The sequence below is a fragment of the Blennius ocellaris genome, assembly GCF_963422515.1.
Source record: "Blennius ocellaris genome assembly, chromosome: 4".
NCBI lineage: Eukaryota > Metazoa > Chordata > Actinopteri > Blenniiformes > Blenniidae > Blennius > Blennius ocellaris.
In genome coordinates, this window is record NC_137653.1 from 5,013,820 (window position 1) to 5,029,098 (window position 15,279).

The following is a 15,279-nucleotide window of genomic DNA, read 5'->3' on the forward strand; positions in this document are numbered from 1 at the left end:
TTAATATTAATTTCACATAGAGATACCGACTCGCACTTGTTTTTAATCACAACTTCTAGCTGATTCAGAAAAAACAGGCATTGGAAGGGGGGGATTAAGCATTTTTTTGTGAATTAAAAAAAAAAAAATCAAATATTTTTCCTATGAATTCAATATGCTAACATTTCTTCCAAACAACTGTAGCTTGGGAGTGATTGTGTGAATAAACAGAAAAGCGGCAATATGCAATTTCTATAATACATGGAAGGTGTGAAGGACAAATGGATCTGAAATCCACTGCAGTGGTGAAGCGAGGCAGTGAAAAGGACAAAAGAAAAGAAAACATAAAACATGAAAATAAAGTCCCGATGACAAAACGGTCCGCGTCGTATCTTCATCTTATCGGAATGATCCGACGAGCCGTCGAAAAGGTCTCGCTGCAATCAGGCGCTGGCGTCCACGTCCATGTCGTCTCCGTCTGAGCGACAGATCTCCTCCAGCGCCAGCTCTGACACGGGAACACACACGTTAACCTAAACCGAGTGGCGTTTCTCCTCCGTGCTGATCATGTGAAGTCATTGCATTTCTCTCATATCAGGACGTCAACCATCATGTGATAAGAGAGCTGCGCATCGCCATGCTTTTCCCCCCACATACTTCATGTAAAACAGTGTTGAAATAATCCAAGCATGTATGTGTACATTTTTTTTTTATCATCAGCATTTTTCATAATCCAATCAGAACAACATCAAAATAACCTTTTTCCTCCACACACCCAAATCTTTACGATGTTAAACCTGGGTGACCCCCACACACACCCACCCACACCCTGGACAATTACAAAAAAAATGGAAGATTTCAGCTTCTTAAATCTGAATCTTTTCTGGTTTCATTGGTCCATTTATGACCGCTAATGCAATGTCTATATATTTTGACTGTAAGACATTTGAGGACATCAATTTTACGTTGGAAAACAGTGATCAATATTCTTTACTATTTTTCTGCTATTTTACAGACCAAACCTCTGATCAGTTAGGAATTAATTGAGGAAAAAAAAACCTGACAGATTTGCCAATAATTAAAATAATTGTCATTTGCTGCCCTATTTGAATTAGTATGTTTGTTTGTTTTTAAATAAATGAACTTAGTATAGCTTTGTGACATAAATGAGTTAAATGCAGGATTTTTAAAACCTATAAAAACCTTCTACTCTTTTGGAGGTCGGGCCCTTCTGGGCCTCACTCATGTAAGATAAGCACTTATTGAAGAAAAAGAATAATTAGTTTTTACTTAAAAAGTCAAAGTGGTAGAAACCAATTTTTATTTTTTTTTTACACAATAAAGAGTATAAACAGAAGACTGTTATCTGTTAATGGAAAAAAAAAACGCCACTAATTTTAGTAATTGGTGACGAATCATTGGCGGGAGAGGTGACAGTTAGTCACGTCGAAACAGAGGTGTGTGTGTGTGTGAAGAAATAACATGGAGAGATTCAAAGAAAATAGCAAAACCAACTCTTCTTGAAAAGTTCGCCTGAGGTTGCGTGTTCAGACGTAAACATTCCTCCGACTCCATGAACACATTTGTCCAGTTTTCGTCTCGTATCCCAACAATAACTGTTAATTGTGCCGCAATGACGCAATATCTAATGATGCAACCCGGTTAGCAGACGCACATGCAGCTTCAATGTTGTGCGTTCTGCCCCCCGACAGCAGCGTGCCTTTGCTCAAATCTGCACGACGTGCAAACCACGTTCATCATTTAATGGATACGTGTAAAGAACACGTAACTCGGACCTCGTTTCAGGGAGTGTGAGGCGCAACGCCGACAGCGCAATCAAGCTGGGGACAGAATTTCACAGGAGACTTGAAGCGTCACCAGGTGGTGTTTGGGATATAAAAAGCTGCGGCTTTATGTGCGCACACACAGCAGATCCATAAGATATTCCACCTCTGCTGTTACAGGATGGTCTTCAGCCCACACAACATTGACTGGAGCGTGAACTTGTTTTTCTATAGAGGTGATGGGGGGGGGGGGGGGGGGGGGGGGGGGGGTAATGTTGCAGTGGGAAATAAAACTGGAAAGTTTAGTTTGGATCGCCTTTGAATCAATTATTACCTGAAAGGAGAACGAATATGTGATTGAAATTTTGTCTTTCTATAATTATTTTTTTTCCAATTATGTGTTGCACACATTCATTTGATGGTCAGGCTACAGTTCGCAAGAGATGGAGCTGATGGAGTAAATGTGTGTGCGTGTGTGTGTGTGTGTGTGTGTGTGTGTGTGTGTGTGTGTGTGTGTACGTACCCTCACTCTCGCTCAGCTCGGGGATCTTCCTCAGCGTGTCTCGCACCGCGGGGATCACCTGGTCGTACATGTGCAGCAGCGGCCTGCAGCTCTCCGAGAAGCCGCCGTGGTGCAGCAGCAGCCAGTGCAGCAGCAGCAAACACTCTCTGAGCAGAGACGCCGCCGCGCCGCGCCACCACGGCGCGGGGGAGGCCGGGCGCGGCGTCGAGGCCGAAGGAAGACAAGAGGCCAGGTCTACTGGACCCTCGGATCCACGGACCTCCAGCCACTGGCGGTGGAAAACGATCACCACCGTCTGGACCAGCTGGGACGGAAACAACTGGGTCAAATATGAAGGTCGGTGTCAGTTTGAGCAGAGACGACGAGGGTCGGGGGGGGAATCTACCTCCGTGTTACAGGGACAGTCGCTCGGTAGGCTGGAGGTCCAGGCCTCTGCTCTCTGAGTCATCAGTCTGCTCAACAAGCGCACCACCTGAGACCAAACAAAAACCAAAAAAAACCAAAGCCACGGAGTTGTTCCATTAGAAGTCAAGACTGATTATTAATTCTGCAATTACAGTAAGTCTTGCTTTAAAAACCCTGATGACCCCCTCAGTTAGCTTGTTTAAGGTCCGCCATGTTTTTACAACTTGCTGAGAGAGCGAGAGCGAGAGAGAGAGAGCGCGCACACACACACACACACACACTTGTCAAAGCTTCAGCGTCACAGCAGCACAGGTGTTCGACAGGTAATAATCCTGACAACGAGGACAATGGAGGTCGTGTGTATGTGTGTGCGAGAGAGCGAGAGAGAGAGAGAGAGAGAGAGAGAGAGAGAGAGAGAGAGAGAGAGAGAGAGAGAGAGATCGAGATCGAGATCGAGATCGAGATCCTCAATTACATGCTTTTGGGCTTTAAGGAAAGCAGAGTACCTTCAGATCCAGCAGAACGCAGTCTGTGTGCGTTGCCCTGTTCTCCGGTCTGGTCCGGATGACCTGGAGCAACTTCAGGAAAATACAAGGGTCTAATAATAATAAAAAAAAAAAAAAACTAAATTAAATGCTGACGTTCAGCTGTATAAACACATAAAGAAGTACCAACTCTGCTGTAGTGGCATGGACCGCCTTACCGTGCCGAGAGCAGAGCTGCCTGGCCAGCGCTTGGTGGTCGCACGTCGACGCGAGGACGCCGACACACTCCACAACCATCTGCAGCCGGCTCTCCGCTGACACACACACACACACCCTCTGCAAAACACACTGCAACCTGTGAGAGACGGACAGAGGACGTCAGCTCAGCTGGGATCTCCACGGAGGAGATCAGCATTTCAAATACAATGCAATAAAACCACACATACAGTGTGTGTGTGTGTGCGTGTGTATATAAGATTATAAGATGAACAAAAGCCAAGCAATTGTGTCCAAATTCACAAATCAAACAATTTGAAATGAAAGATTCACAGAACACGAAATGCAATTTTAGACCCGTTTGAAGAAGGGGAAAAAAAAAGAAATCAAATCAAATTATGATTGTGGTGATCATTTCTCAGAAAGTTAATTTGCACTGAATGAGTCACATGAGTAACATTTCAAAATGGGCGATATCCCGGCGCGCACCTGTCAGCGTGTGTTTGCGGCGTCCTTTCTGTGAGAACACACAGCGTGCGCACAGCGTTGATGGCGACCTCCTCCCCCGCGTCACACAGCCGCAGCAACGACTGCAGCAAGGCATTCTGGGAGCCGACGCCAACACCTGAAGCCAAACACTCAACCGAAGACCACAGAGAGAGAGAATTTTAATAAACCCACTCAATGTAAATGACAAATAATACTAATGACTTTATAAAAAAACAAAAAAAAACAACCCTCACAGGTATTGTATTTGATGACGCTCTGTGTTGTTTTTCTGTCTGTTCCTTGTTAGCTGCATCACTCTTGTTTGACAGCACCGCTTCCACCACCTGAGGTGCAGATCAGATAAAAGGTCAAAGGTGAAAAACAAGAAAAAATCACCCGAACAGTGACGAGAGCAATTCGAATAACATCCACAAGCCTTCACCTCGTCACTGTGAGCCAGCAGCAGATAGAGGAGCCTCAGAGCGGCGAGGCCCGTCTCCTCCCTGCTGAAGCCGGGCAAACAAGCCTCCCCGGGTCGTCTGATCCCAGCTGAAGCAGCACGGCCTGCTGGGATTGAGCCGTCGGCGGATGAGTCTGAGCCGCCGCCACCGCCGCCGTCAGCAGAGTCCAGGGCCCGACAGAGCCGGGAGAGGTGGAGGTCCAAGAGAGGGAGGAGGAGCACGGCTCCCGGACACGACCTGGGAAAAAAAAAAAAAAGAAGAGTCATTCCAGACAATATATCAGTGGTTGCAACAATCAGGTCCTCGCTGATGTGTCAAACAGGGAAAAGCAAGTGAGGGCCACAGTTTTTATTCAATCAAATTGTCTCATGAAAAATGCAATAATTTGTGCATATACGCAATATAAACACATATCACCCGCAGCCATTACAACAAACAAGATGCACTGGAGCAGCAGTGGCGCCAAAAGTGATAAAAGTATCCCTAAAAAAATAAATCTTACCTTCAACAGCAATATTAACTGCCCTACAGTTTTTAGTGATTTATTCTCTAAAGCATTTATGTTGTTTTGTTTGTGTGGAAGATTTGTTAGCGTCAACAAGGAAAAGCAAAGACTGCAAATGAAAGGACATTATATATATAAAAAAGACCTCATAACTAATATTTATGTAAAAAAAAAAAAAAAAAAAGCAAATTATAAAGAAAATCCTGTTTCCCCCTCAGTGTGTCCCATGTGTTATTGTTTTGGAGCTGAACTGTCAGCCTTGTGTGGGCCAGTTTAAAAACAGATTAATTCATTAAATTCAGCTGAAGTTAGTAGATCATCAAATGTTACAAGGAATTTTAGCCTGTTTGAATCAGAAATAAAATGTTTTCAGTTATATGTGCTCATGTGAGAGCGCTGCAGGAATGGTTTTAATGGTTTTATTTCCTGGAAATAAATTCAACTTCGTGAGCACATAGTTGATAGAAAGTTGATAGACTTGCCTTACAGCAGTAAGGCAAGTCTTATTTTGTCATTGAGTAAAAAACACAAACTATAAAATGCTTAAACCACCTCATTTATCAATGTCCTAGAAACAGTTCTAACATGGCATCACTAAAACTCAAGGCGAGTGCATAAATAACTGATAAAACAATTTCGATTTTGACGAGTCTTTAATACAGGGGTGTCAAACATGCGGCCCGGGGGCCAGAACCGGCCCGCCAGAGGATCTAATCCGGCCCGCCATGTGATTTAAAAAAAAATTGTTTTTAAAGTATGAATATGAAAACTGACAGAGGCTGATCTAAAAACACGAGATTGGCAAAAATGCCCTTGGTCAGAATTTGACCCCCGACATTAATGCATCTGTGGAGGTCACATAACGCAACACATTTCACAATAAAGGAGCCCAACTTATGTGAAATGATACTTTAGACACGTAAACTCAAAATTTTTTCCAGATGATGACAAATTGTTTTAATCCTGAATAAAAATATGATATCCAGATACAGGTGACTGAGGGCTTTTTTTTTTTTGCAAATATAATAATATCCTTTAATACATATTCCTTTAATATGTATATTTCAGAATAGACCGGCAAATCCTTGCAGTTACAAAAGGATCAAAAGAAGGAAAGACTTTGCATTTGTCTATATCTGCAGTTTAATATGTTAATATGTTGACTTGTTGGGCCCTCCAGAGGTCAGATTAGGTTGGATGTGGCCCCTCAACTAAAATGAGTTTGACACCCCTGCTTTAATATTTTGAGACACACTTGAGATGCCATTACACCAGCTGGCCAGGAGATGTCACTAGAGTCCACAGGATTGGTAGTTTGAGTGGAGCGAATTGATCAAATACCTGTTATTGCTGCTGCTGCTGCTGGGCGCAGCTGCTGGCTGGTTCTGACTCAGCATGTTGAGTCCAGTTACAGCCAGACTCTGGACCGGACTCAGAGCCGCTTTGGGAGCTCCGGTGACGCCGGCGGTCGCATCTGAGCGAAGCAGAAAACCAGGCGAGAGTCGACTGTAACGACACATAAAAAAAAAACATCACTTTTTCTGACGGAGCTCTTAGAATTGATCGTGAAACCACTGCTACTACTTTCGTTTGAGGGGAAGAAAGAAAGAGGTGGGAAAATAAGAGTCTTTTTTGGAGATGAGGTAGCATCGTTTCTAGACTCCTTGCATAAATAAAGAATACGAGTTTGTGTAATACTTCAGAAAATACTAAAAGCAACTTAAGTTTTTTACTTTGAATTAAAAAAAATACTTTGTTGCTTTGAAAGTGAAGAAAATATCAAATCTCAACAATGCTATTTTAAGGTATTTTAAATGTGTGTCACTACAATATACAGGCTTCAGTGCGTTTCCTTATTTGTGTATATTAGTAAGCGAAAGAATGGCTACAGCAGTAAAGAGGAAATCCACTGATTGAGACTAAAGTGTCACAATACATGTAAAGTACCAGTAAATGCGGTCTCAGCAGCAGTTACTGACAAACAAGTGCTGCAACACATCAAGTCATGAACCAAATCCCATGTTTTGCTGTATATAGTTGCTAAATACTGCGACCACATGAAGACGAAGGCAACACTGTTCTTAAATGGATTACTTATAGCAGTATGGTAAAGACAAGCTGCAGCTCTTTGGATGTTGTCGTATTCAGAAACCTTTTTTCCATTTCGAGCTCAAGCCTCCAAACAAAGGTCAAGGTAGAGCATTTGAGACCGAATCTCTCAAACCTCTACGATTTTGAAGCCGATAGTCCAAATGCCTTCACCTTAAGCGGTAGTAGGAAAGGATAATATATCCCTTGATTTGATAAAAGAGGTTAATTGACATTTATGTGGATGTAACTATCATTATACCATTATTGGTTCGAACATGAGTCGAGGTTTTATTCTGGGAAGCGGGTCTGACAGAAGAGCTCTTCTTCGCCAATAAACATAACGTGACGCTGTGATGACAGTCATTTCAATCTGATGGCGCTCAATGTAACCGAGACTTACAAGAACCGTCAAGCGGCTAAAAATCTGCAGTGACTGAGCACAAAGAGTCTGAAGAGCACAAAGAGTCAGGGAGAATGGCACCGCGGTCCTCAAAGTGGTTTACCCACATAGAAGTAGAGGGAATGATGACTGACAGAGAGACTTCAAGACAGAAAGAAGGGCTGTTATTCAGCTTGAGGTGCGGGAAGTCTCCGAAGAGCACAACATGATATTCTGATAGCGAGGTTAAAGGCAATCTGGGGTCGGTGGAAAAGATTCATGTAATGGGCTGAGGAACAACTGTAGCTAAGCCTGAACGCGGACGACACCAAGAAGCTGCCGTCTTTTCAGCCTTACGTCATCAAGTCTGAGGAAAAAGACACACAGACCATCTAATTCAGACACGCAGTTTTATTTTCCCCCCACCTCAACATCTGTCATTGTGAACAAATCATTGTTAGTGAAGCTTGGTTGGAAAGAACAGAGTCTCACCGGGAGAAGAAAACTTCCTCCACATGTTGTCCTGGAGCACAAAACTGCTCCGAAAAAGATTCCGTCTCTGCAGATCCCCCCCCCCCCCCCCCCCACCCCTCCAAATATGTAAAAAGGAGTCTCATATTCGAAGCAATACGATCACCGACTACTCTATAAGCGACTCGCTTGCTTATTTTTACACAAAACAAAAGAAAACCAGTCATGTTTGCACATAAGATTAACCGAAGCTCAGATCCAAATACACATCATCGACAATATTTTAAATCAAGACGTTCCATGATTTGTTTGACCCCAGTGGGGTTCAAACATCTTGCTCAGCTGAACCTTTGCAGTTTTTTTTTTTTTTTTTTTAATTCTATCCTGTCGATTGAGAGATTTACTGTATTGAACTATGCTTCATTGTCAATGTTGCCATGGTTACAGGAAGATTTTTTTTTTTTTTTTTTTCTTTACCTGGATGTTTTCAGGTTGATGTCAGTCAGACTCATAGACAGGAGATGTGAGAGGCCGAGGCTGCTGGGAGACAGAGGCTGCTGCAGCAACAAGCCCAGCAGGACGCCGCCTAAAGAATAAACACCCCGCTCAATGAAAATCACTTTTTATAACCCGACGCCACATTCGGCTCGAGCTCACAAGGTGCAGTGAAAAGATGAATATGAAAATATGTGAGTCTGTCTGCATGTGCATGTGTACTTCAAAACTGATGGTTGTTGTTGTTGTATTCAGGGACACACCCAATTTATCTTATTACATCACCAAACCCAGAATCAGAGACATTGTGGACATTTTAAAGCCCAACATACTTTATATTTTATATAATCTTATTTTGGATAAAGTTAATAAACAATAAATAGCTATTAAAACCATAAATTATCATACCGTTATGATGCCATATTGCTAAATACTAGAAGCATTAGTTTAAAGAGGAACATTTTATTTAATTACCGTTAACCGTCTAAAGCTGTGAGTATTGTTCGGTGGCTTAAAGTTTGGAAAGCTTGTGTCAGGCGGTGCTGCAGAGTGACTGACCTCGGTGCTGTGGGTGAGCAGGTCTGACAGACTGAAAGGGGTCTGGACGAGACGCCTCTGCTCTGGTAACAGATCTGCTGCCGGACGATCCGCGATCTGCGAAAACGCAAAACACAAGACTATGTACAACGTGAACACAAGAATGGAGATTTAAGCGATCGAGTAAATAATCGAACAATCTAGTTTCACAGCCGTTCTAAAGTGACGCACCGCTTCTTTTTGCCTTTACTGGAGTTGTTCTGGAGGAAACCTGAGCCCCAAACACCTCCTTGGTGATGAACCCATTTCCAATTGGAGAGGAGGAGCTACTGCCACTCCCGTCGTGCTTCGGGGCAAGACACGTCATGATCCTCAGGCTAAGGGAGGAGAAAACCAAACGATCTGTTTACAAATGAGCAGATCGTTCCATCATTTCGTGTGAAACACACTTTTACAAATCTTTTCAGTTGATTCAGGAAATCACAGCTGAAGACTAAGCGAAGAAATCACCTGGACTTTGATAGTGAAATTACACAAAACACGTAAAATATATTGCATTGATGAAAATTAGAGGTCAGCACAAATAAAACCAATGGTATAGAAATAAAGATTATAGACGAGGGTAAAGGAGGGGTCTCCTCCTGTGACCCTGACCTTGATATAGCAGGTATAACAGATGAATGAGGGCTCAGTCGGACTGATCAGTTTACTGAGGCCAGAGTTGTGTCTTCAACAAAGCCAAGTTCAGTTTCCTCCAACAAGAAAAAGACATTTTCCCCCCCCGACTATCAAACATGATGGTGAAGCTGAAGAGGACAGACCTGCTCCTGGCCGGAGGAGAGCCCACTTTGTTCCTGTCTGAATTGTGCAGTTTGGTCTTCATCTCGTTGATCTCCGCTTCTTTGAACTGCAGCTCGGACTGCAGAGACTGAACCTGCGTGCAAAACGACATGCGAGCGTGACTCCCGGGGATCGCCGAGGCCGTGCGTGGAAAAAAGGCTTTCGTTCTCCTCGTTCCCCACCTTCTTGCTGAGCGCCTTCTCTTTGTCGCTCTGCTCTTTCTGCCTCTGAGCATCCAGCAGGACCTGGTTTTGCCTCTGAGCCTCCTTCTCCTGCTGAGCGGCCTTCAAAGAGTCCCTCAGGACTCGAATCTCACCGCTTTTCAACACAATCTCTTCCTCAACCTCCTTCAGCTAAAAACAGGAAGAAAAAACAAAAAAAAACAACACTCAGATCTCATATTGAACCACAATTCTCTATTGTAAAAGACAATTTGATCACCAAACTACAAACAGATTGGGATTTTTGGGAAATGTAAAAACCAATTAGCGCAGCTACAAAAAAAACAAGCATTTTAATTAGTTTTAATGCAAAATGTCCAGATTTTACAGCTGAATAAATTTTTTTTTTTTTATTAAATAAAGACTTGGGCAAGTTGGGCAATGTATAATAATTTAAAAAAAAAACCTCAATCCATTAAACCCACTAAGGTGCAGTGGTCTGAGGCCTGGATGGAGTTTGCATATTCTCTCCTGCATACCTGGATTTGTTTTGTTGGTACTCGGGTCTAGTTCTACAAGTTAAAAAAAAAAAAGGTTAATGCCGATTTTACATTCGCTCCGGGTTATATTGTGGGAGTATGAAGAATGCCTGTTCGTCAACATTCGGTATCTCAGCCGTGGATGTTGTGCTCCAGAACGATTTCCACAGTAAAACTTGAGTCTCACCTTCCTCTTCAGCTCAGCATGCTGAGCCTCCAGCGCACTGCAGGACTCTCCTCCGTACGGCTGCGGCCTGTTACACTCTGATAAACAAACAAATAAACACAGTACTTTTAAAATAGTACACCAAAGTGAAATACACTCATATTTTTGGTGGTACGTTTCAAAGTAAAACCCATATGGGTGGTAGGACTGAAGGGCTTCTGGTAGAAATTCACAAAAAAAAACCAACCTTCATGCTGCCTGTTCCACAGATAAGCAATGTGCACACACCTGGCCATTAATAACATAAAAAAGAAATTGAAATAAATTTTTTCAATCAAATCCAATTGGGCAGCAGTTTCTCGTCTGTTGGATCAAACTACTCCGGTATCGTTTCTTTTTCCAATTAATGCACCCACGCCATCTTTGAACCTGTTGACTAGCTTAAAGTAAAGTAAAGTAAAGTAAAGTAAAGTAAAGTAAAGTAAAGTAAAGTAAAGTAAAGTAGAGCTTTATTCCTCCCCAGGGGGAAACACAACCTTGCAACAGCTCACGGTAAGAAGGTGCAGAATTATAAAATGAAATAATACAAAATATGTAAACATATGTAAATCTAAACAGGAGTAAAAAAGAGCGCAAGAAAATAGAATAAGTAAAAATAAAAAGAATAAACAATCCAGTAAAAAAAAAAAAAGAAATCCTCTAAAAATAGAGTAAAAGACACATAGTGTAGATAGATAGGAACTGAGAGGTACTCAGTGCAGATGTAACCGGTCCATGAGGAGAATGTTAGGACATTTACTGCTTTTTTCTTTCTTGCATGATTCTGTATTAATACTGACCACCACAGACATGGAACGCACTACAAGAGCTGCTATTTCAGAGGCTCTCTGACCCAGAGGAACAGCAATGACCGTTTATCTCACGTCAAACTCTCTCAAAACTTTACAATTCTTACATTCTTCATACGTTTACATGTCAGATTTGAAGACAAGATATGCATTTGGCACCTAAACCCAATATCCGGTAGCATGGTTATGAGACGACTGGTCAGTCTATTTGCACAAATAATTTGAATACTGGTTCCAGGTTCCAGGTGTGTCAAGTGACAAATTGCAGTACTTATATTAAATCCACCACAATGCTTTCAACCACACTCAATACTCGACTTAAGACAATTACTTTGACGTTAAAAGCTTAACCCAACCAGACTTAACTTAACTGGAGGCCCGCATGCTTAGCAAGGTTATTATTAAAATCTTGATGTGGTCAAAGTGAAACGTTCCAGCATTAGAGGCTGAACCGGAATGTTGCAGTGTAAATCTATCATCTCCATTAGTCACTACTGTTGGATAACACTGTTGTCTGCGCCGACTGAATTTTACACTTCCAAAGCCAAACTTGGCTCGTGCTCACTCACACAGGAACAGACTGCGCCAGAAGAAGAGCCAAAAATGCTGTAATTCTCTTAATATGAGAGAGACAATAACAGGAATAGATGAGATGGAATTTACATTGGCAGTTTTGGACCGAGGAGATAAAACTACATATGTTTTGTTTGTTTTTTTTCCCAGAGAGACTGTTGCACTGCTCCACCTGAGGGAAACAGTTTGTTTTCTGAACAGAAAACAAAGCTCGTCGATGGCGTCTTGGAAAATCAAACCCAACTGAATGACACTGATCAAAAAATAAACGCTTTCCGTCCTGGACTCACCAAGAGGCGTCCTGCTCGATGTCCCAGCATTCCCTCTGTTGACCCCGAACGTGTTCGCTTTGCTCTGAAACGCAGTCGATCTGCTCAGAGGCTTGTTTTGCGCCGCCACCGTCGACCTGGTTGACAAACGGCTTGCCTCCGTCGCCTTGCTTCCCGCGTCAGACCCCATCCCAGAGCCCGCTGAAGTCGAGGTGATGGCCTGTGAGGCAATGATGTCGATTTCATCCAAATCGTCCTGAGTGAAGTCCTCGTCGTCTCCGAATGGGTCATCGAAGGCGGCCACCGCATCCTGGTTGAGGCCACGAAGGCGTTTCGGCGGAGGACAGTTCATGCTGAAGAGGAGGAAGAGTACAAGCAACAACTTAACTTAACAACTGCAAGTTCACAATGCTGTTGGGAGAATTTGCCGGTTATTTAACAAGTTGTACACGTAGTCAGAATATCTGACAATCTGTCATAATTAACTTTGAAGTTATTATCACCTTGAAGCTATTTTCTGGAGTGAGACAAATCCTAAATATAAACCCTACCATTTAAGACCAAACTTGGAGCCTTTTCGTATGTGGTAAAAACGTGGGAATTACATAACTTCGCTGGTATTTTTAAAAGTGAGAAGTGCTCTGCACAAAAGTGAGGACTTCCAAATAGCCTCCCACATATTTCTGCAGCTCACGTCTGAGGGATGACTGGACTTCGGCTTCACAACAGAAGAGTGCAGGACACACACTGTTCATATTCTCACAGAATCCATGCAACATTACGAATAAAAGCTAAAACGTAACATGAAACACTCAGAAAGCATGCACACCTTATTTAATTTATTACACCGCACAGTATAGTTTATATACTACATGAATGCACTCTTAAATCTGAAGCCTAAAAAAAGCTGAGAAAACCTCTAAAACACAAAACAACCCAGAAGCATTTTGCAAGACATCGCACAATTAACCGTACTCAATGTCAACATGTAATACAAAGAATCTGAAGAAGTCGCTGTAAATACTTTTTTTTTTTTAATCGTTGTGCTCTAAAGTGGCAGTGCATAAAGAACAGATGCGATTCTGCAGTGAAAGTCTGTAAATGGGCTCAGGTACACTTCTATAATCACCGTCTATTAAACAAAGTCTACTGCACAATACACAACTGCGAGTTAAAAGCTGCATCATGCAAAAAAGATGCAAAATGTGCACAATAAAAAAAACCAAACAATGCAGCTGTTTTCTTTGGGCCACAGCACATTTAAATAAACTGAGTCTAACTTTTCAGTGATCAGCTAAATTAAGAGCAGTGTAAGCAGTCCTCCAAAAGTAATATTAAGCTTTTTACCTTAAAGTCAGCATCTGTAAAGCTCGAGGATTGGTTGAATGCCTATGACGTATGATATAACATCTGCTCACATGCAGGCATCATCTCTTTCAGTGGAGCTCACAGACAATGCTGCATCAGTAGAATATTACAGGTGTACCACTAATATCGTTGCAGTTCAGATCTTTCAACGATGGAAAAAAGTTGTAATCAGGTAATAAAAGACAGGACTGTTGAAGTCATCTCAAGACATGTGACTGTCATTGATTATAAAAGTAGCCAATATTTCCTTTACCAGCTTATAAGTGCCCTTCAGTTGCATCAATAGATGTTTCGTCACGCTTTCAGACTTGTATTCTATTCAGTATACACATAAACCATCCAATTTCTCTAGACAATTAAGGCTGGCTCTTGAGTCACAGTTCAGTGATCTGTAGAAACATGGATGAATAGGTGAACGGGTGTTAAGTGTTAATAGGTGTCCGTGTTACCTTCTGTCTCTGTGCCGTCGCTCCTGAAGCCTGTTAGCTCAATGCTAACAGCTCGCCGCGATCCCCCCCTAAAGAGTTATCTTTCTCGCAGTCACGACAATTTTAAAGTCCTCTAAACACTTCGTTTAAACACTTCAGCGATTTCTGAAAGGTGCCATCCCTCGCATGTCTCCTGTGACTTGAATTAAAAGGTGAAAAAGCGTAAATAAGTTGTTTAATCAGCATATAAACAGCATGAAGTTGAAGAGTGTCGCTCAAGCCCGCTTCAGTACAGCCAATAATGTAACCAATCACAAACCACCGCTCACGGCTTGACCAATCAGAATCGCCCATTTGCTCACGTTGTCAGATACGGTTCCCCGGTAGAGACAAACTACAACATTCGCGAAAAAAGAAAACCTGTTTTAAAGGAATAGTGCCCCATTTAAATTAAACCTACAGCATCAAAAGAGGGGAAAAGTGCCTACATTTTTTTCACGAAATAAAAGGATTGACAATTGAATGAAAAAAGAACGTGTAGCTATGAAATAAGAGCTTGTAATTGACTTAAATATAAAAGTATGGAGAGTACATATGAGGTTCAAGACAAAAACTGAACTGATTCTACATGAACAAGGCCACTAAAGGAAGATGTATTAAAACTCCAAATATGTTCTGCTCACACTGTTATCTGTTTTACAGTGTGGTTTTCTTTGCATTATTTCCATTATAAAATGGAGTTGAAGTTTATTGATATTGCTTGAAATCAATCTTGAAGTTGGGAAATCATGCAGGGAAACAAAAAAGACAATTCCTATGAAATATAATCTGAAAATAAATCTCGATGAATAAGATTGTTTTAAAAATGCAAGCAAAACAGAAACATATTGTGTTAAAATGCAGTGAATCCAAGATGCATGGTGTGAAAGTACTGAAGAGAAGAAAACACGATACAATAAATATAACAACATAGTATTTGTAAGTCTGTTCTGTCTCACCTCTCATTGCTAACAAGGCAGTGAAATCCACTTGCATAATACTTCCATAAAAACAATAACCTATATTCAAATAATAAGTCCTAGAAATGCAAGACTTTTCATTTGATGGTTACCTGGGAACGTCACAGCAATTGGCAAACTCCAACATTTGCCTTCTCTTGTTCACTTTTAAAACATTTTTTTTTATTTAAACACATCTTTGTGAATCAGTATGCTTACCACATCATATTCACACTGCGCATACTCAGTGGGACAAATGATTTATTAAC

General features: G+C 41.8%; 1 protein-coding gene across 1 annotated transcript; it reads right to left on the reverse strand.

Moving 5' to 3' along the window:
• Positions 1–126: 126 nt before the first annotated feature.
• On the reverse strand, positions 127–14,161 carry atrip (ATR interacting protein). Its single transcript, XM_080495370.1, has 17 exons — positions 14,034–14,161; positions 12,238–12,569; positions 10,548–10,624; positions 9,843–10,013; positions 9,642–9,754; positions 9,052–9,197; positions 8,842–8,937; positions 8,266–8,374; positions 6,189–6,353; positions 4,324–4,579; positions 4,136–4,225; positions 3,882–4,030; positions 3,395–3,531; positions 3,198–3,289; positions 2,672–2,758; positions 2,287–2,590; positions 127–487 (listed from the first exon to the last, which is right to left on the reverse strand). The coding sequence occupies exons 2-17, from the start codon at positions 12,566–12,568 to the stop codon at positions 423–425; spliced, it is 2,388 nt and encodes a 795-aa protein (XP_080351496.1). The 5' UTR covers position 12,569; positions 14,034–14,161; the 3' UTR covers positions 127–422.
• Positions 14,162–15,279: the final 1,118 nt, after the last annotated feature.